Source organism: Pseudomyrmex gracilis, unplaced genomic scaffold, assembly GCF_002006095.1.
Source record: "Pseudomyrmex gracilis isolate BER0280 unplaced genomic scaffold, ASM200609v1 scaffold_33, whole genome shotgun sequence".
NCBI lineage: Eukaryota > Metazoa > Arthropoda > Insecta > Hymenoptera > Formicidae > Pseudomyrmex > Pseudomyrmex gracilis.
This window is the reverse complement of record NW_018020617.1, coordinates 215,162-230,953: the sequence shown is the minus strand read 5'-3', so window position 1 is coordinate 230,953 and position 15,792 is coordinate 215,162. Positions and strand designations below refer to the sequence as shown.

The 15,792-nt window shown below is 39.1% G+C and overlaps 1 protein-coding gene across 5 annotated transcripts in view; it reads right to left on the bottom strand.

Annotated features, from left to right (window-relative positions):
• Positions 1–15,792, bottom strand: part of LOC109852705 (protein sickie) — a 191,813-nt gene that overhangs the window by 14,009 nt on the left and 162,012 nt on the right. For all 5 annotated transcript variants that reach the window (XM_020424121.1, XM_020424120.1, XM_020424123.1 and 2 more), the window contains 6 exons: positions 13,611–13,973; positions 13,181–13,408; positions 12,385–12,799; positions 12,157–12,298; positions 9,863–10,101; positions 9,111–9,262 (listed from right to left, as the gene is read on the bottom strand). In XM_020424121.1, coding sequence (XP_020279710.1) covers positions 9,111–9,262; positions 9,863–10,101; positions 12,157–12,298; positions 12,385–12,799; positions 13,181–13,408; positions 13,611–13,973 — 1,539 coding nt within the window. The remainder of the gene's footprint in view (positions 1–9,110; positions 9,263–9,862; positions 10,102–12,156; positions 12,299–12,384; positions 12,800–13,180; positions 13,409–13,610; positions 13,974–15,792) is intronic.

The window sequence follows — 15,792 nt, the reverse complement described above, 5'->3', positions numbered from 1 at the left end:
TGGAAGATGGCGGTTGTTAAAGAGACAGATAAAAGAGTCGGGCACGTACACGCTTGCTCGAAGGAAGTTTCCTCCCCCTCGTGCTTCTCTTCTGCAAGATGACGTCCACGGTCGCGACAAGGCTTTGTCTTCGCGTACGCGTGCACACACGCACGCATGACACAGGTGCATTCGCTTTCTAACACGTAACTATACATTTCTCTTTCTTTCTTTTTTTTTTTTTGCCAATTCTCTCTCTTTCTCTGACAGTCTTATAAATATTAATACCTATCTTTTGGATACATCACGCATCGTCTCGTTGCAATACTACTGTTTTCTTCCTACGTTTTTGTCACGTCTCATTAGTTCTCTTACACACGTCACGACGTAATATTGAAATTAATATTTCAATACATACATAATAGTTATGCGCTTCCCCTCTATGTATTTTTTTTTTTTTTTTTGTTTCTATTTATATCAACAATCTCGCGAGTGTATCGCGAAATTTTATCACAACTCATTATCGATAATAAATAGAGCGGGTTAGACGCGCGGAGGAGCGTGTTATTAACGCACGATTTCGCGTTACGTTCGAGCTCTATAGATAATTACAGCGTACACACATACGTCGCGGGAATCGCGACTCTATAACGTTACATAACTCGATGAGAGAAGAGATGACGTTGTTCCACAAGACCCCGTAAAGTAAAACAGCCTTCATAAATCATGGGGCGTGCTTCGCCATCAAACGCCAAGATACGGCTATCACTGTGTATGTGTGTGTGTGTTGCTACGAAGCGGCAAGAAAACGACAAATAGACAAGGCGACGCGCGATCTCTCTTTCTTTTTCTCTCTCTCGGTTTCAGCGCTCTAAGCAGATCGGAATTTATCAAATCGAAATCCGTGTGAAGAAACTCGCTATTCTCCGCTATTCGTATCGTCTTGTTTTTTCAATTTCTTGATTGACATATCGAAAAGTCACGCCTCTTCGCTTCTTCAACTGTAATCGAAACAATCGTGACATTAAACGATCCGCCACAAAGCAAACAAAAACACTATTCCAAAAAGTAAAACACACAATCAAATATGTACATCAAGCAACGTTTTATCACTCGCGCGTGTCCCCTTCGTTATCCCCTCACATGTTGCTTCTTCCGCCTAATTATATTGATTATACTTAATTGATGCAAAGTAAACATCCACATAACGGCAACCGCATCAAGATATACATAGAAAATTCATTTTTTACAGAGAAAGAATAATTTACTGTTTGAAAAGATTCTTAATATTTACACGGATAAAAAAAAAAAAAAAAAAATGATTTGCTGTTACACGGTCGGCAAAAAAATTTGTTGAGTCTACTGAATTTTGGTTTTATCAACAAAACAGTTTGTTGGCAAAAAACAAAAATCTCAATAGACTAAGCCAATTTTTTATGGCCATGTAATGCAACTAATTTTTCTTGCAATTCTAGCAATTTTTTTTTTCCGTGTACAGTTTGCGCATCAAATATCTAAAACGCACAGATACAATAAAAAAATCCAAATATTCTAATATCTAACAAAAATGCAATAAAATTTAAGTATTCTAATATTTTCTGAGAGATTATTTATCTCGTGAGGCAATTGTTAAGTGTTCGAAACGATGCGTAGCGCGACAGCCAATATTGCTACTGTTGATAAATTTCATATTTCGGAATAACAAATGTCAAATTGCTGGCTCACTATCGCACGTAGTGTTTGTGTGACAATTCGCCGAGAAGTAGTACGATCTCAATGATCCTTGACAATGTGCCGCTTCAATTGTTGCAATGGCCGAAATTTACGAGTTAAATTGCTTCTTTAAATTGCTTCTTAAGTTCGCCTTGTTCGTCAGACGTGACGATTTTCACCTGTTTTCGAATCTGAAAAATCGACTCGGTGAGAAGAAAATTTTCAACAACAAAGTTATCGATAAATGGCTTTACAATTTGTTTTCTCCCCGAAGAACGAAACTTCGTCAACAACAGCAGCGATGCGATACTATTCTCGCTATCTATGCGTCGAACACTTATCAATCGCTCCACGTACTTCGTACAAGCGGTCACAATAATCTCCCTCAAGACAATATATACGCATCGGTCATTAAATTTCAATGCGCGAAATTTGCATGACGAGTTTGCTACCGTGACGCAATCGCGATGACGATTAACGATTATATTTTACGTTTCCAGGAAAGCGTCCGTTCGATTGATCGATGACTTAACTTGACGACATTGCAACGCTTGCGTGTATTATTATTCTTTTTTTTTCTTTTCCGCCTTCGAGAATTTGAAATTCTTCAGCCAAGGCCGATTGGGAAATTAAAACGATTATTGATTTCAACGGAATGGAATGCAAAAAAATCGGAATGCGCGTCACCGACGAACTGCGACTACTATATATGTTAAACAACAAACTGCGTCTGTGCCGCACGTACACTCGTTAAATGCAAATTCAGTGCATGCTTCACGCACATCACGTGAACTTAACATGATTTAAAAACAACCTCGTTCTATTCGCGTTTCTTTCGCACGCGTGAAACCCTCACGTTGAGACTGAGTTTATTTATTTCGCGACACACTTTTGCGGCAAAAGTTCATCGAATGGAAAAAAAATTCACTTCATCACACAACAAGGTAGACGTAAGACAGAATCGGAACGAAGATACGGACGTGGATAATAAATAGTGTTATGATAATGATTCACTCGCGGTGTGGGTTTAAGTTACGGGCCAGATACGCATAGATACGCCACGATAAGTGTGTGTGTGAGCGCACGGCCAAAGGCCTCAGGAGGCATAGATGATACGGAGACGAAGAGACCCCGGGACTTGATTGAAGGCAACTGTCCAGCCAATCCCGCGGTCTCGCTTATTAAAAGTCGCGCTGTTGTTTCGCCTTTTGTCTCTTCTCTTAATATCCAGCATTAACTGACCGCCTTAAACGTCGTCGTCGTCGTCGTTGTCGTCGTCGACGTGTCTCTTCTTCTAACTGGCTCACATAAAATCGCGTTTAAAATAGAGCAGTTCTCGCGAAAAACACGAGCGGGATTCCCCGCCGCAGGTTTACGCACACTCGACCGGTTGATTAGTCTGCTGAAGAAGACTAATGATTGATGTCGGTATCGATTTCGAATTTAGATATTCGAAGAAACACACGTAACTCGACCGAGTGTTAAAGAAATTCGAACTCTGTTCGTTCTCGCAAGGGAAAAATGTCGATAAAAGGCGAACTCGTATATATCGCTCTTCACAAGAGATTGCAGGATCCGGGCCAGACCCTTGGGTCCAGTAGCGTAGGATCTGGAATTGGCGAATTATTTTGAAGTTACGACAGCTAGATATTTCTTAAAGAAGAAAGCCGATGTTACGAAATGTGTATACAATATTAAAGAACATATTTACGTAATAAATTTATGTTAATTTTATTATTAAACCAACATTTATAACTAATTCAAAGTAAAATAAATCACTTATCTCATTCGCCTTCTAATATCTCATTAAAATACTCTGATTTGAATTAAACAATAGAAAAAGCTTCCGGGAAAAAAAAAAATTAACATTTTCTGGAATAAAAGGATTGTACGCACACACAGCTGTAAAAATTTCGCACAGTGCGCACAAAAGGAAGAAAGAAAGAAAAAGAGAAAGAGTGTTGTGTGTGTGTGTGTTCTTGCTACCGGATATTGTTTCGCGAGAAGATCCCGAGAATAATAATTGCAGTTTACGGTCGACTGCGCCAATGCTCCTGCCGCTCGACGAGTCCTGTGGATTAACGGAACTCCCACGCGTGCCCTCAGTCTATACCGTCTCTCGTGCCAAGTTCATGAATCGCGCGAGTATCACGCTTTTGGGTGTTTGTCAGCGATCCCCGATGTCAATCGGCCGTCAGCGCCTCGATAATGTAACGCGACAGTTTCTTAATTTATATTAATGACAAAAACTCTCCCCCTCCCCCGCGCAATTCACACATTTCTAGAAAAATATTCCAAAAACTCTTCTCTGCCCATTTTTTTTTCCACACAAAAAGCGAAATAGATTGCCGGGCACCATAAAATCGCGAAGTCGAACGACGGGGGGAGCCGTGAATTTTAGATGTATTCGAACCCCGAGAGCTTATAAAAGAAACGACACACACACACACATCGTTTGCGGTATTTATCCGGCTCTTCCCCCTTACGTCTTACTTTTTGATACAATGTGTCCCGCAAGGATCAGCGTCGACTTTGTGCCACATCTTTTCAAAGCTGCTGCTTCTTTTTTGCCGAATTTCTTTTTTTTTTTTTTTTTTATTATTCTGTATTCACGTAATCTCTTTTATAAATTCTCACCGGCGCGCAACGACAAAATTCGTGCTCGAGAATTCAAATTAATCCGCAGAATAGGAGCTAGGACTATTTCACAAGCGCTGATTAATTATTTATATAATATATATGTATGTATATTTAGATACATGTATATTTATATATATTTTTTATAATATATAAATATATATATATATATATATTACACAAAATTAAAATATTGTTTATATTTAGTATAATTTACATTTATATACTGATAAATAAATACATATGTAATATATAATAATATATTTATAACCAAAACATACACCCATATATCTCCCCTTTTTTGTCATTCGATTGTGATTAACAATTTCAATGTTATAGTTATTATACGTATCTACTCTTTTTATCGTTTTTTATTTCACATAGTGTGATTATTTCACCAACAATTTTTATCGATTTTAATAACTTCGATAGCATCTTGCTATCGAAGATAATCTATCACGTTTTTACAAGTTACCAGCGCTCGTCTGTTTACATAGTCTTTTTTTTACCGTGGGGTGATACAAACTTTTACTAATCATTGATTGATTGATAACGGGAGGCGGAATAGTGACAAGAAAAGAAAGAATAGGCAGGAAACGAATCGAATTGCATTTCACAGAGCGAACGCTTTGGATTTTCCGCTTCGTCAAGCTTCCCGCAGCGATTTGTGTGTTCTACGAGCAAAATTAAACGTACAATTAGAGTGACGATATCACGATTATACACATACGTAATGTGCATGTATGTATACAGATTAAATGATTTTGTAATTTTATATAAATAAGTATATATATATATATATACTATATATATATATTATATACATTATAGCTTCGAGACTCTGTTGAGAAAAAAAGGATCCGCCGTAACGTCAGGTTTATACTTGCAGGTTCCTTTTTTGGCGGTTCCGAAAGTAGGCCCAATTACAAAGTAAATGAAAACAAAATCTTTCTTAGGAAGAAGAGAGATAACTACCGCAAAATGGTAGTCTCTCGGAACGCCTACATCCAAAAAAGATCGAGAGATACACGTATCTTCAAACTACACCATATATAGGGTGTCAGTAACTATATACGGGTGCGACGTTTGAGATTTCTTCAGGGATTGAGGGAGTGATGTGTGTATGTACGGAGAAACGAAAAAAAGAGAAAAACGAAGAAGAATAGCGCGTGATGAGACGACAACACGGGGCGACGATGTCGGGGAATGCGCGACGCGCAGTCGGGCGACCGCACAAAACTCTCCGCAACTAGGAACTAGAAATGACGACGACTAGAGGATTCCGTGTGTGTCTGTTTCTCTGCCATACACGGCACATAGCGCATTCAAGAGCGTGCGATAAACGTGAACTTAGACGAAAAGTTTCTTTATTATCCGAGAGAACGGGAGGTGGATAGAGAAAGAAAAAAACGTCGCGTTTGATGCGACGTTTGTATCGGCAATAATTAATAGACGCGTGTGGCGCAAAATGTCAAAAGAAACCTGTTGAGAGGTTTTATTTGCGAAACACGCGCAACAAGTACCGTCAATTTTACGTATCGATTGTACGTTACGATACGAAACGTGAAAACGCGATAAATATTGCGCGCGAGTATTCGTTTCCGTGTGCAAATTTGTTTCTTCCAAAAAGGTTCCATGTACGAGGAAATTTCTTTTTCAAAACTATTTTACGTAGAAAATACCTTTACAAGGTTTTTCTTCACCAAACCCACAGGGGGAAAGAATTTCTTTACAAAAACGTAACAATGAGAATGTTTGCTACGGGTCGTGGCCTGCATTCATCCGTAGGTCTGTTTTTTGAAATATTCGTCTCTAGAGCTACTTCAAAATAATTTATCTATTCTCAAGTGGCGTCTCTTTATGTTTACAATCAATAGTAACACGAAAAGTGTCCTTTTTTTTTTTTTTTTTTATCAAAGAACAAAAAAGTGAAATTACGAGAAGGACGCGGAAGACGCCGCGCCGTTCGATCTTTTGCGGTAAAGAATTTTCTACGTGAACGAATATATAAAATTTTCCATTATAGTTCGCACTCTCGATATATCCTCGCGCGCGAACTATCTATCTTTTCTCAAGGAACGAAAGAGGTTACCGTGTTGTAAGGGTAACGCGGAGAGAAATGCGGCATACTTAGAGAGAGGATCGCGATATCCAAGCGAGACGAATCGCGCACACCGCGGTGTCTAATGTAACGCGCGCGCGCGGGATCTCGCGGGCCGCACACATCAAACCCGTGTGATGCGCCGTTCAAGTGAAAACTGAATATATATAAACGCTTTCCATCTCGGAAGTACCACGAATCGTCGTCTTGCATTGAATCGTACATTGAATTAAATCGAGATGTAGGGGGGAAGACAGTTGTTAAAAATTGCCACCGCATATCTCGAGAAATATTCACTTTCTTGATCTCTTCGAATTTCTTCAAGCTTGAAATTTTTTTTTAAATCAATTAAAAAGCATCAATCATCGGAAATAAATTAAAAGCCACTTATACAAAGCACGTAAAGTAATCACGTAAAAAAAAAAATGAAACGTTTATAATAGAATTTTTCTTGTAAATTAAAATTACAATTTGACATAACTGTTGTTTATTTTACAAACGAGCTGTTGTTGCAATTAAATCTACTATCGCGATCAGCAAAAGAAAAATTATTGCTGCCGTAACATGTCACATAGTTCTTAGGATTAGCGCGGACTATCAATAATAAAGTATCGCGCAATGGATGAAAGTCGCTCGAAGAAGAGAATTTTACTTGCAACGTAATTCGTTATCTTATCACTAATATACATATATTATACTAAAACTTACATAAGCTACTTTAATTTCGCAATAGCTTCCGACATAACAAGTAATACACGCGTCTCTATCGGAGTTTTCGTATCTGTTTAAAAAACTAAAACGAGATAAGAACACGCGAGAAGATCTTCGTACACACATGTTGCTCTGTGAGCTTATCGATAATGCGATAACGTATTAGAGGGGTGACCTGCAATGCATCGTGCAACGCATTCAACACAACAACAAAAATAAAATACGCAAAATAGATTCGTACACACGATTCCGTTATGTATACGTATAACCAATTCGATGCATTTTCCCTGGATGAAAAACCAGGCGCCTGGATGAAGGCACACGATGATCTTCCGACGTGAGAATCGCACTGTCACATCGATCTCGATCGCGAAAAAAACCGAATTACGATAGATAGATTACGATCGGGATACACGCACTCACGCACACCAGAGACACACGCACAAAACGCGTGTGTGTGCACAGAACACGAAAACACTACACCACACTACGCATCTCAACGCCAACTGAGCGCGCACGCATGAAGTCCGATCCACGCTCGCTCGTACAACAGGGCCCAGAGACGCTTGTCCCCCCCCCCTCTTTTCATTGGCAAGCGAGCTGTGAGAACGTAGTAGAAGCGTAGTGGTCCCGCAGCCATTCGGCTGCAGGTGCATCGGGGGACCGAATCGGCGCGCTTTTTGAAACGGATACCTGCATTCTCATCAATTAACGGCGTATCCGGTTTTTTTTTTTCGAGCGTTTGTTCGTCGCATATTTTTCTCTTTCGACGATTGCTCGAACATTCCTTCAAACATTCCTGGTCAAACTTCAACAATGACCTACAAGTTAGTCAGACCGGATCCATAAGATCCACGCGACTGTAAGATCGAATATCTACGCAAAAAATCAATATATTTTTCCAATTTCTTTTCATTGAATCGAAAGTTCGAACACTTCTGCGTCAATAAAAAAAAAACAAAATTGAAAAAATTTCTAGTAGTTTTGAAGATACTTTTGAAGATATAAGCGTTAAAAGAAAACTAATTTTTCCCAGTAACCCCGATGCGCAATTTCTGAGTGGGTCTGGGAAACCCGTGTCTGACTACAAAGGGATATAAATATTTATTTGTTATTTATTATTTATGAGTATATACAACTGTTATATTGTTCAAAAGAATGTGATTTAATGGCCATGTTAGTGTGTGTATTTTCTAATAATAAATTCTTTTTCACACACTAACATCCGTGTTTAGGCTCTTATTGGCCATTAGATCACATCCTTTTGATCTTTCTATAGAGCCTTTTCTATTCCTTTATTGTTATATTGTTTTTGCCCAGCCATGTTTCTGTACGTACGACAGAGACATCCGTGTGTTTTTTTTTTTTTTTTTTTTTAAGTTCAATCATAAAAAAGAGAGGAAACTTTTACAATCTTTATATCATTTAATAAATAAGTGCGTTAATAAATATTATATAATGTACGCATAAATTGTGTCACGTTTTTTTTATTGCCATTAGTTGTGTCGTAAAAAAATTCAAGAGTACTTTTATGACATATCTCTTTACGACATCTACTCTCGGCAAATGGATTTGATATGAGAGCTGGATATACGATTGCGTGATATGTGGACCGTCGCAACAGGTCCCCGGGAGAATTCAAAGTCATTACAGACTACTGGCTCGCGGGGCCCCACTAATTGTCGATTAATTACGACCGATCATCTGCGCCAATTTGTTCCGTTTCCACGCGACTAACTGCATCATCGCGTCCCGCTCCCGCGACTGTATAGATAGATCAGATCGCGTTAACTAGTCGCGTTATTAGCAATTATGGTAATATCGTTTTGAGCTAATTGTTGTTGTGCGCCGCAGATATCAAACGATATCTCGTCGTAAATAACAACAGAACAATTTCAATGCAACGTAAAATGCGCAATTCATTGATTAACGTTTAACTAAACAAACAGAAAGATTACATGTTACTCACATTTGTAGAAAGCTGACTGGTCAACGAATGCACCTTTTCCTGAGCGTCCAATAGTTCACGACGCAATTTTCTCAATTCGTGTGCCTGCTTTTCTTCGGCCGAGCTGTAAAGGCTGCTCGTAGTAGATACGAGAGACACCGAAGAACCATGAACTGTGAAACAAAAAACGTAAAATTGTGTGTGTGATTTACTATTACACATATGCCACAATAGTAATACTTAATTCTAAAAATTCAAGTTTAACCTTTCACGGACAGACATTGTTTCTCAAACCCACTCAAAAATTGCGCATCGGCATTTCTAGTAAAAATTAGCTTTTTTTAAAACACATTTTCAAAAAAATACTATTACTTTTTTATTTTTTTATTTTTTTATCGACGCAAAAAGTTGTTCAGATTTTTGATTCAAAAAAACAAAATTGAAAAAATATTGATGTTTTGCAGAGATATTCGATTTTAAAATCGCGTGGATCTCACCAGACCCAGTAGATCATTTTTAAGATCCGTCCGTAAAGGAGAATCAATAGATTGTTTTAATATCAATAGATGTTTTTAATTCAGTTTGTCAAATTTTTTAAAAATAAATAAATATACATGTGTTTTCAAAAAGTTTGAGTTTTGATATTCGTAAGAAATGTTTTTTTATGACCAATGGAAGAGTCGTGGCAATAGACGGCAACTTTATTACGTCAACACAACGTGTATTACATCGAAATAAAATTCTTTATTTTGACAAAGAAGAGAGACACTCACTGTCATCGTCCTTGTGCACGTGCTGATACAGATTAGGTGGTTGTCGCGATGTGTGCGTGGGCGTCGGTGACGTTGGCTGGGACCAGTGCTGCCCAGTGCATCCCGCCGATCCCACAGGAACGCTGTAATACGGTTCGACTCCAACTCCCATTCCGATTCCGACTTCTTCACCGACCGAGGACGAAGTGCCGCTACCGCGCGCCAGCATCGACGGATACATCTTCTCGCTCTTGGTGGATCTGTGAAAACACAAGCGCAAAGTGTTCTCTCTCTCTCTCTCTCTCTCTCTCTTTCTCTCTGAAGACGTTTCTAAACGATAAGCTCGGATTCCGACAGAATCACTTTTCTCTCAACCTGTGAAATACGATGTCAACACACACTCGGCATCAAACTTGAACTATTAAAAACAACGTCGAAAATACTCATTATATATCGTGAAAGCGTGTGTCTTTTATCACTCGATATTATCGAGAATCGAAGAGTCAATACTTGGCGGACTTTTTATGTTTCCGATTCTTCCGCAGCATCGTGTCTTCGCTCTTCTGACAACATTCAAGTGTTTGATGAAAAGTATTGTAACTATAATTCAAAAGAGAATCTATTGCACAAATGATTTTGTTGTAAGTTTACGACTTTATAAATTAACTTTCACATGAAAAGAATCCATTGCATAAATACAAACTTGTAGTTACATTAATTTTTTACGCGCACGTACAATATTGTCAGCTTTCATTTTGGGGTTGTATACACTTTAAACAGCAACTATTGTAACTATTATTGAAGATCCAATGCTTTTGTTTTCCAATGCTACTTTGTGAGACAAGCATGTTCTCGTTTTTCACATTCAAACCTAAATTATACTTAGACTTCATATATTGTTTCCGCAGAGAAGTGTAACATTATTTCCATAATTAAAAAAAGAGAGAAAGAGAGAGAGAGAGAATAATTTTTATGTTGGTGACAAAGGTTTTGGTAACAATATTTTCAAGAAAAATGAAGAACTCGCGCCAGTCGCGAGTCGCTTGAACCAGTTACTCGAGTCGAAAGAACTTCGAGTGTTTCAGTTAGTGCCCCGGCAACGAAGACATGCTTGTCTACCTGTCAAGTGCGCGCGCAATTAACCGTTTCCAGAAGAGACTTCTAATTAAAAGATAAGCTTACTTCCACTCGGCAGGAAGTCGAGGACCACTTCGAGATGGTTCGCGGCGCAACTTGATTCTGTGGCAATCGAACGAGAGCTATCGATCGCGCGTTCTGTCAATCCGCGGCTCGAATTTATCATCATGTTTTATGTTCGCAAGATATTGTTCGTCAAATCCAACCGAGCAAATTCACATCCAAGAGAGTTTAAATGATATTTTCGTAGCGATGATGCAGCGCCAGAACGAGCGGATCCATGGTTCTCGATTACTCTGTTCGAAATATCGATGAAACACCGCGGCATATGCATGCAAGCTGCGCAAGCAAACACGATCGAACGACGAACTTTGGCACAATAGGCAATGTCGAATCTACTTGCATGAATAACGATCAACACAATATATATATATCGAAGACGCACACTCGGTGAACTATATATAATATTTGCATATTGTGTATGTGGAGTCCTGTAAACCTCTCAGAATCTTCCCAGGATTTTCCGGTTTGGAAAACTCGAGAAAAGACTTTGACAAAAAACTGTTTTCTTTTTCTTCTATCGAATTGCAAAGGATCTCACTGAAGCCAATTTTTTAATCGAGGTTTAAAGGAATGCTTGTGAATACGTGCGAGATCGAGTCTCGAGTGTGTTACGTATGTGTGTATACAATTGTTGTTGTTTGATACTTATGCGTGTGGAAAACAGGCTCGCCGAGTGTGTACTTTCGCAATACCTTGGAAATGTCCTGTCCCGCAGATGGCTAGAACGATCAATCAAATTGTCCTGCGTTATTTTGATTTAGTTGAAAGAATGAGAGGAAGAGAGGAGAGACAGCCGGAAAAAAGATAGAGAAGTACCGCTCGTCGATCGAAAGAACAAATGCCGAAGACATTTGCATCATCTATAAGCATGCAACTATACTAAAACGTTGTTGTTTGCAATCGAATCATGATTACCAAAATCAGTAGTCGGACTACTCGAATGTTATACATTTATGCACATACACACTATGAAAAAAACTATATTATATTTTAAAATACTATTATTATACAATATAACACATATGACATATCGTGCACAATGAGATCCAAAGAGTTTCTTTTGTGTAAGTATAGTTCAGAAAAATTAAAGTAAAGTGCACAAATGAATTCCTCACCTGATGGAGTTGCTTCTGTTCAGTCTGGGTGGCGCTGGTGATCCCGTTGACTCCCTCTGATGCATAAGGAGACGAGCGTGTGTCAAACTGGCGCGATGCGATCCTAATGATTCCACACTGTCGGCCTCGCACAACCCCATCCCTAAAACAATTATTATGGGTTTCGAAATAAACGCAAATAACAAGTTCGAAACAAAGATAAAATAAAATAAAAAGTTTGTATCAGACCTTGAGAGCGTCCACTGGGTGTGTAAGTGTTGCTGTGTCTCATCCATGACGTGGTGTAGGGACTGTTGGGTGTGCCGTAGTAGCCCTGAAGATCAGGCGCAGCATAATTGCTACACGTGTCGCTGAGACTGCCGTCAGATGGTTTCAACACTCGTGGGGAAAATGACGCGCTTGTCGGTCCAACGCCAGCTCCTCTCTCGCGATGATGGGCGGAGAAAAGAGCAGTAAATTCCGGACTCCCGGGTTTCGGCAGACTCTGAGAGCCCAACATCAAACGGTCCCGGACCGACTGCGACAGCTGACTTGCGCTGGGACCGGTGAGACTGTAGCTCTTGTAGTGATGACCTTGACCGGACCCCGAAGAGTTTGCCTGCAGCTCCGTAGTACACGTCTGTGTACCACCAGACACTTTGACCTGTACCCAAGATAAAAATTCCAAAATTTTAAATATATGTATATATAATTTTCCTTTGAGATCTCGGTTGGATTCCTGACCAAGATGTCTTTTTTAATCTTTATAGGGAAGGGTAAATTAGATATTTTTTATCTAAATGTGACGCGCAAACCAAGCATTCTATAGATGAATTTTCAAATTGAATTTACTTCAAATTACGTGTATTAATTCACACGTTTAAAAAATATATTTGCACGCATGCACATCCGGTATATTGAACTCGTATCGAACCCTGATGCTTAATTGTACATTATTATTTTTTCTTTTATACAAAAAAATTTCCAAGTACTAAAAAAATCGATGTATGATCTATTAAATCTTTATGTAGAAATTTTGCGCTACCTTAGTTCTTGGCACAGCGCTAACTTGAGCCGTCCTGGTCGCGTCCTTGCTGCCATTTTGAATGCCGTTAGGACTTGGAGTAGTGCCCGCACTATGTCTTTTAACGTAGCCGAAACTTTGTGGCACCCCGCGGACCTTGCTGCTACTACTGGTCGAGGTGCTCGACGAAACTTTCTGTGGTTTCTCGCCATTCGCATATTCGGCCATGGCCTGTTTCCGATGTTTATCCTACGTACGTACCGAATTTTGTTGTTCAATCAGCACTAACATTACATCCGGTGATTTATTAAAAAATATCGTGATATTACAATAGTTATATAAGTACAAGTGAATATTTTATTATATTCTGATCATAAGATGAAAGTTGTGATACGAGTTTTAATTTTAATTTAGAGAACTAAACTACATGCACACACAAAGAGAATCTCACCTGCGACCTTCTGGAGGGACTAGGGCTGGGGGGCGCGCCCTCCTTGTCTCTCTCCCTCGCGGCGCCCGCTTCTATGTACTTCTTCCATTGTTGGCTGTTGGAGCTGGAACCGTTCGAGCCTTGTTGTTGCTGCTGCTGTTGCTGCTGCTGCTGCTGCTGCTGCTGCTGCTGATGCTTGAAGGCCGAACTCTCGGTCTGTTGAGAACTGTCAGATTTCTTCACGTGCGGATGGTGGCTACCGGGGTGTCCACGCGAGCCCACTACGCGGTACACCAAATTGTGACTGTTACCGTGCTGCGCCCCTTGGGGGGTGGCCGATCCCCCGCCACCCCCCACAATCACGCCCCCTCCGCCCGGCACCCTCTATTTTTTCCGAAAAAATAGTTAACACATGTTAGTGCGAACATATCAATTAAAATAATGTTTATTTTGTTTTATTTAATAAAAAATATCTAAGAAACAAATTACACAATGAAAGTACGCGTCTGCAACGCACAAGACGTGAGATGTAATATTACGATTATTACGAAGCAATTTTTTTCCACAACCGCCTGAATATACGTATTTCTATCTTTATTTCTCGGAGACGTTTTATCTTTTAAAATAGTTTCTGAAAACGTATATTGTATTCGATCACAATAGCGTCGTCTTCAACAGACGGGGACGATATTGATTTCGTACTTGGAAAGAAGTCAGAACCATTGATGATTCAGAATGTCGGGCGCCGCTGCGACGCGACGTTACGACAATTTTCGTCGCCTTTCTTAACCGCCGGTTCGCACACATTTGTATGTCTTTAATTAATTTATTTTACGCAAACTCTATCAAGCGCGCGGCATTACATCTACTAAACGTAAAAAATCAAATGCATTTTTTTAAATATATACACAATCTCACATAATACCGTGCAAATTATTGACACGTTAACTGCCACTGCTAGTCATCCGTGACCGACGCTACTACATATTTCAGAATGATTAAAATAAGACGAATATCGTCAATTAATACTTTTGAGCAACGTAAATAACTAAGAGAACATTGTGAACTAAAAAGGTACGCTATTCTATTAAAAAAGTTTTATTTATATTTTTTATAAAAATTATCATTATATACTTAGAAATATGAACATTCTATTATGGTCCCCAAAGCAAAAACCACATAAAGCTTGCGTGACAGTCAACGTGGTTGACTCTTCGGAGACAGACTGGGTCTCCCAGACCCATCCAAAGTTTCAAACCAGTGTCTCCAGTATTAGTTTTTTGGACGCTATATCTTCAAAACTGCTAGAGATGTTTTCAATTTGTTTTTTTTTTTTTTTATCGACGCAGAATCGTTCAAACTTTTGATTCAAAGAAAATAAAAAACATTGAAAAAAAATATTGAATTTTCGCGAAGATACTTGATTGCAAAGTCGTGTGAGTTTTACAAAAACCAAGTCTAGTAGATAACCAACTAGTAGACATTTTTGAAGTCGGTCCACGAAGATTTGAGAATCATTGGAATGTGTGAAACTAAATAATCTCTCTAAGATATGATCAATGGGAATTTCTCTAAAAATTCTGCAGACGTGTATTTTTTCCAATAGAAAATGAAAAAGAGGAGGAGGTAGAGAGAAAGAAAGAGAGAGATGTACACACACATACACACACGAATTTGTCGAACCGAAAGAAACCTTTGAAGATCGAAACGTTCATCAAGACGAAACGAGGGTGTATGCCTCACCTCCATCTTTCTCCGTGTGGAATTGCGAATGACTCACGGGGATGGAAGGAGACGAACGAACGTTCCTTAGGCTTTTACGGGCGAGGATCGTAAACGTACGCACGGTAGAAAGGCTATAAACGCGGGACAAAGGATCTGCAAGAGTTTTTTTTTCTCTTTTGACCTGTGCAAAAAAAAAAAAAAAAAAAGAATACACCGTTTCGCGTTTTTCTCCTATTTCAGATTGCTTTTCTTTATTCAAACAAAAGACCGTATTTTCTCTGCGAGAAACGGGGAGTACGGAAGGCAAGAGCGGCACCGGAGTGCGGTAACACACACACACACCGGCGATATATACCGCGATTTTTTTTATTTCAATTAAAACACACCGGAACCTTTACGCGTTCAGTACGTATTAATTACATTAGAGAACATTTTTGTAAGAAAAAAAAAATATATATATATATATATATCTCGCCCG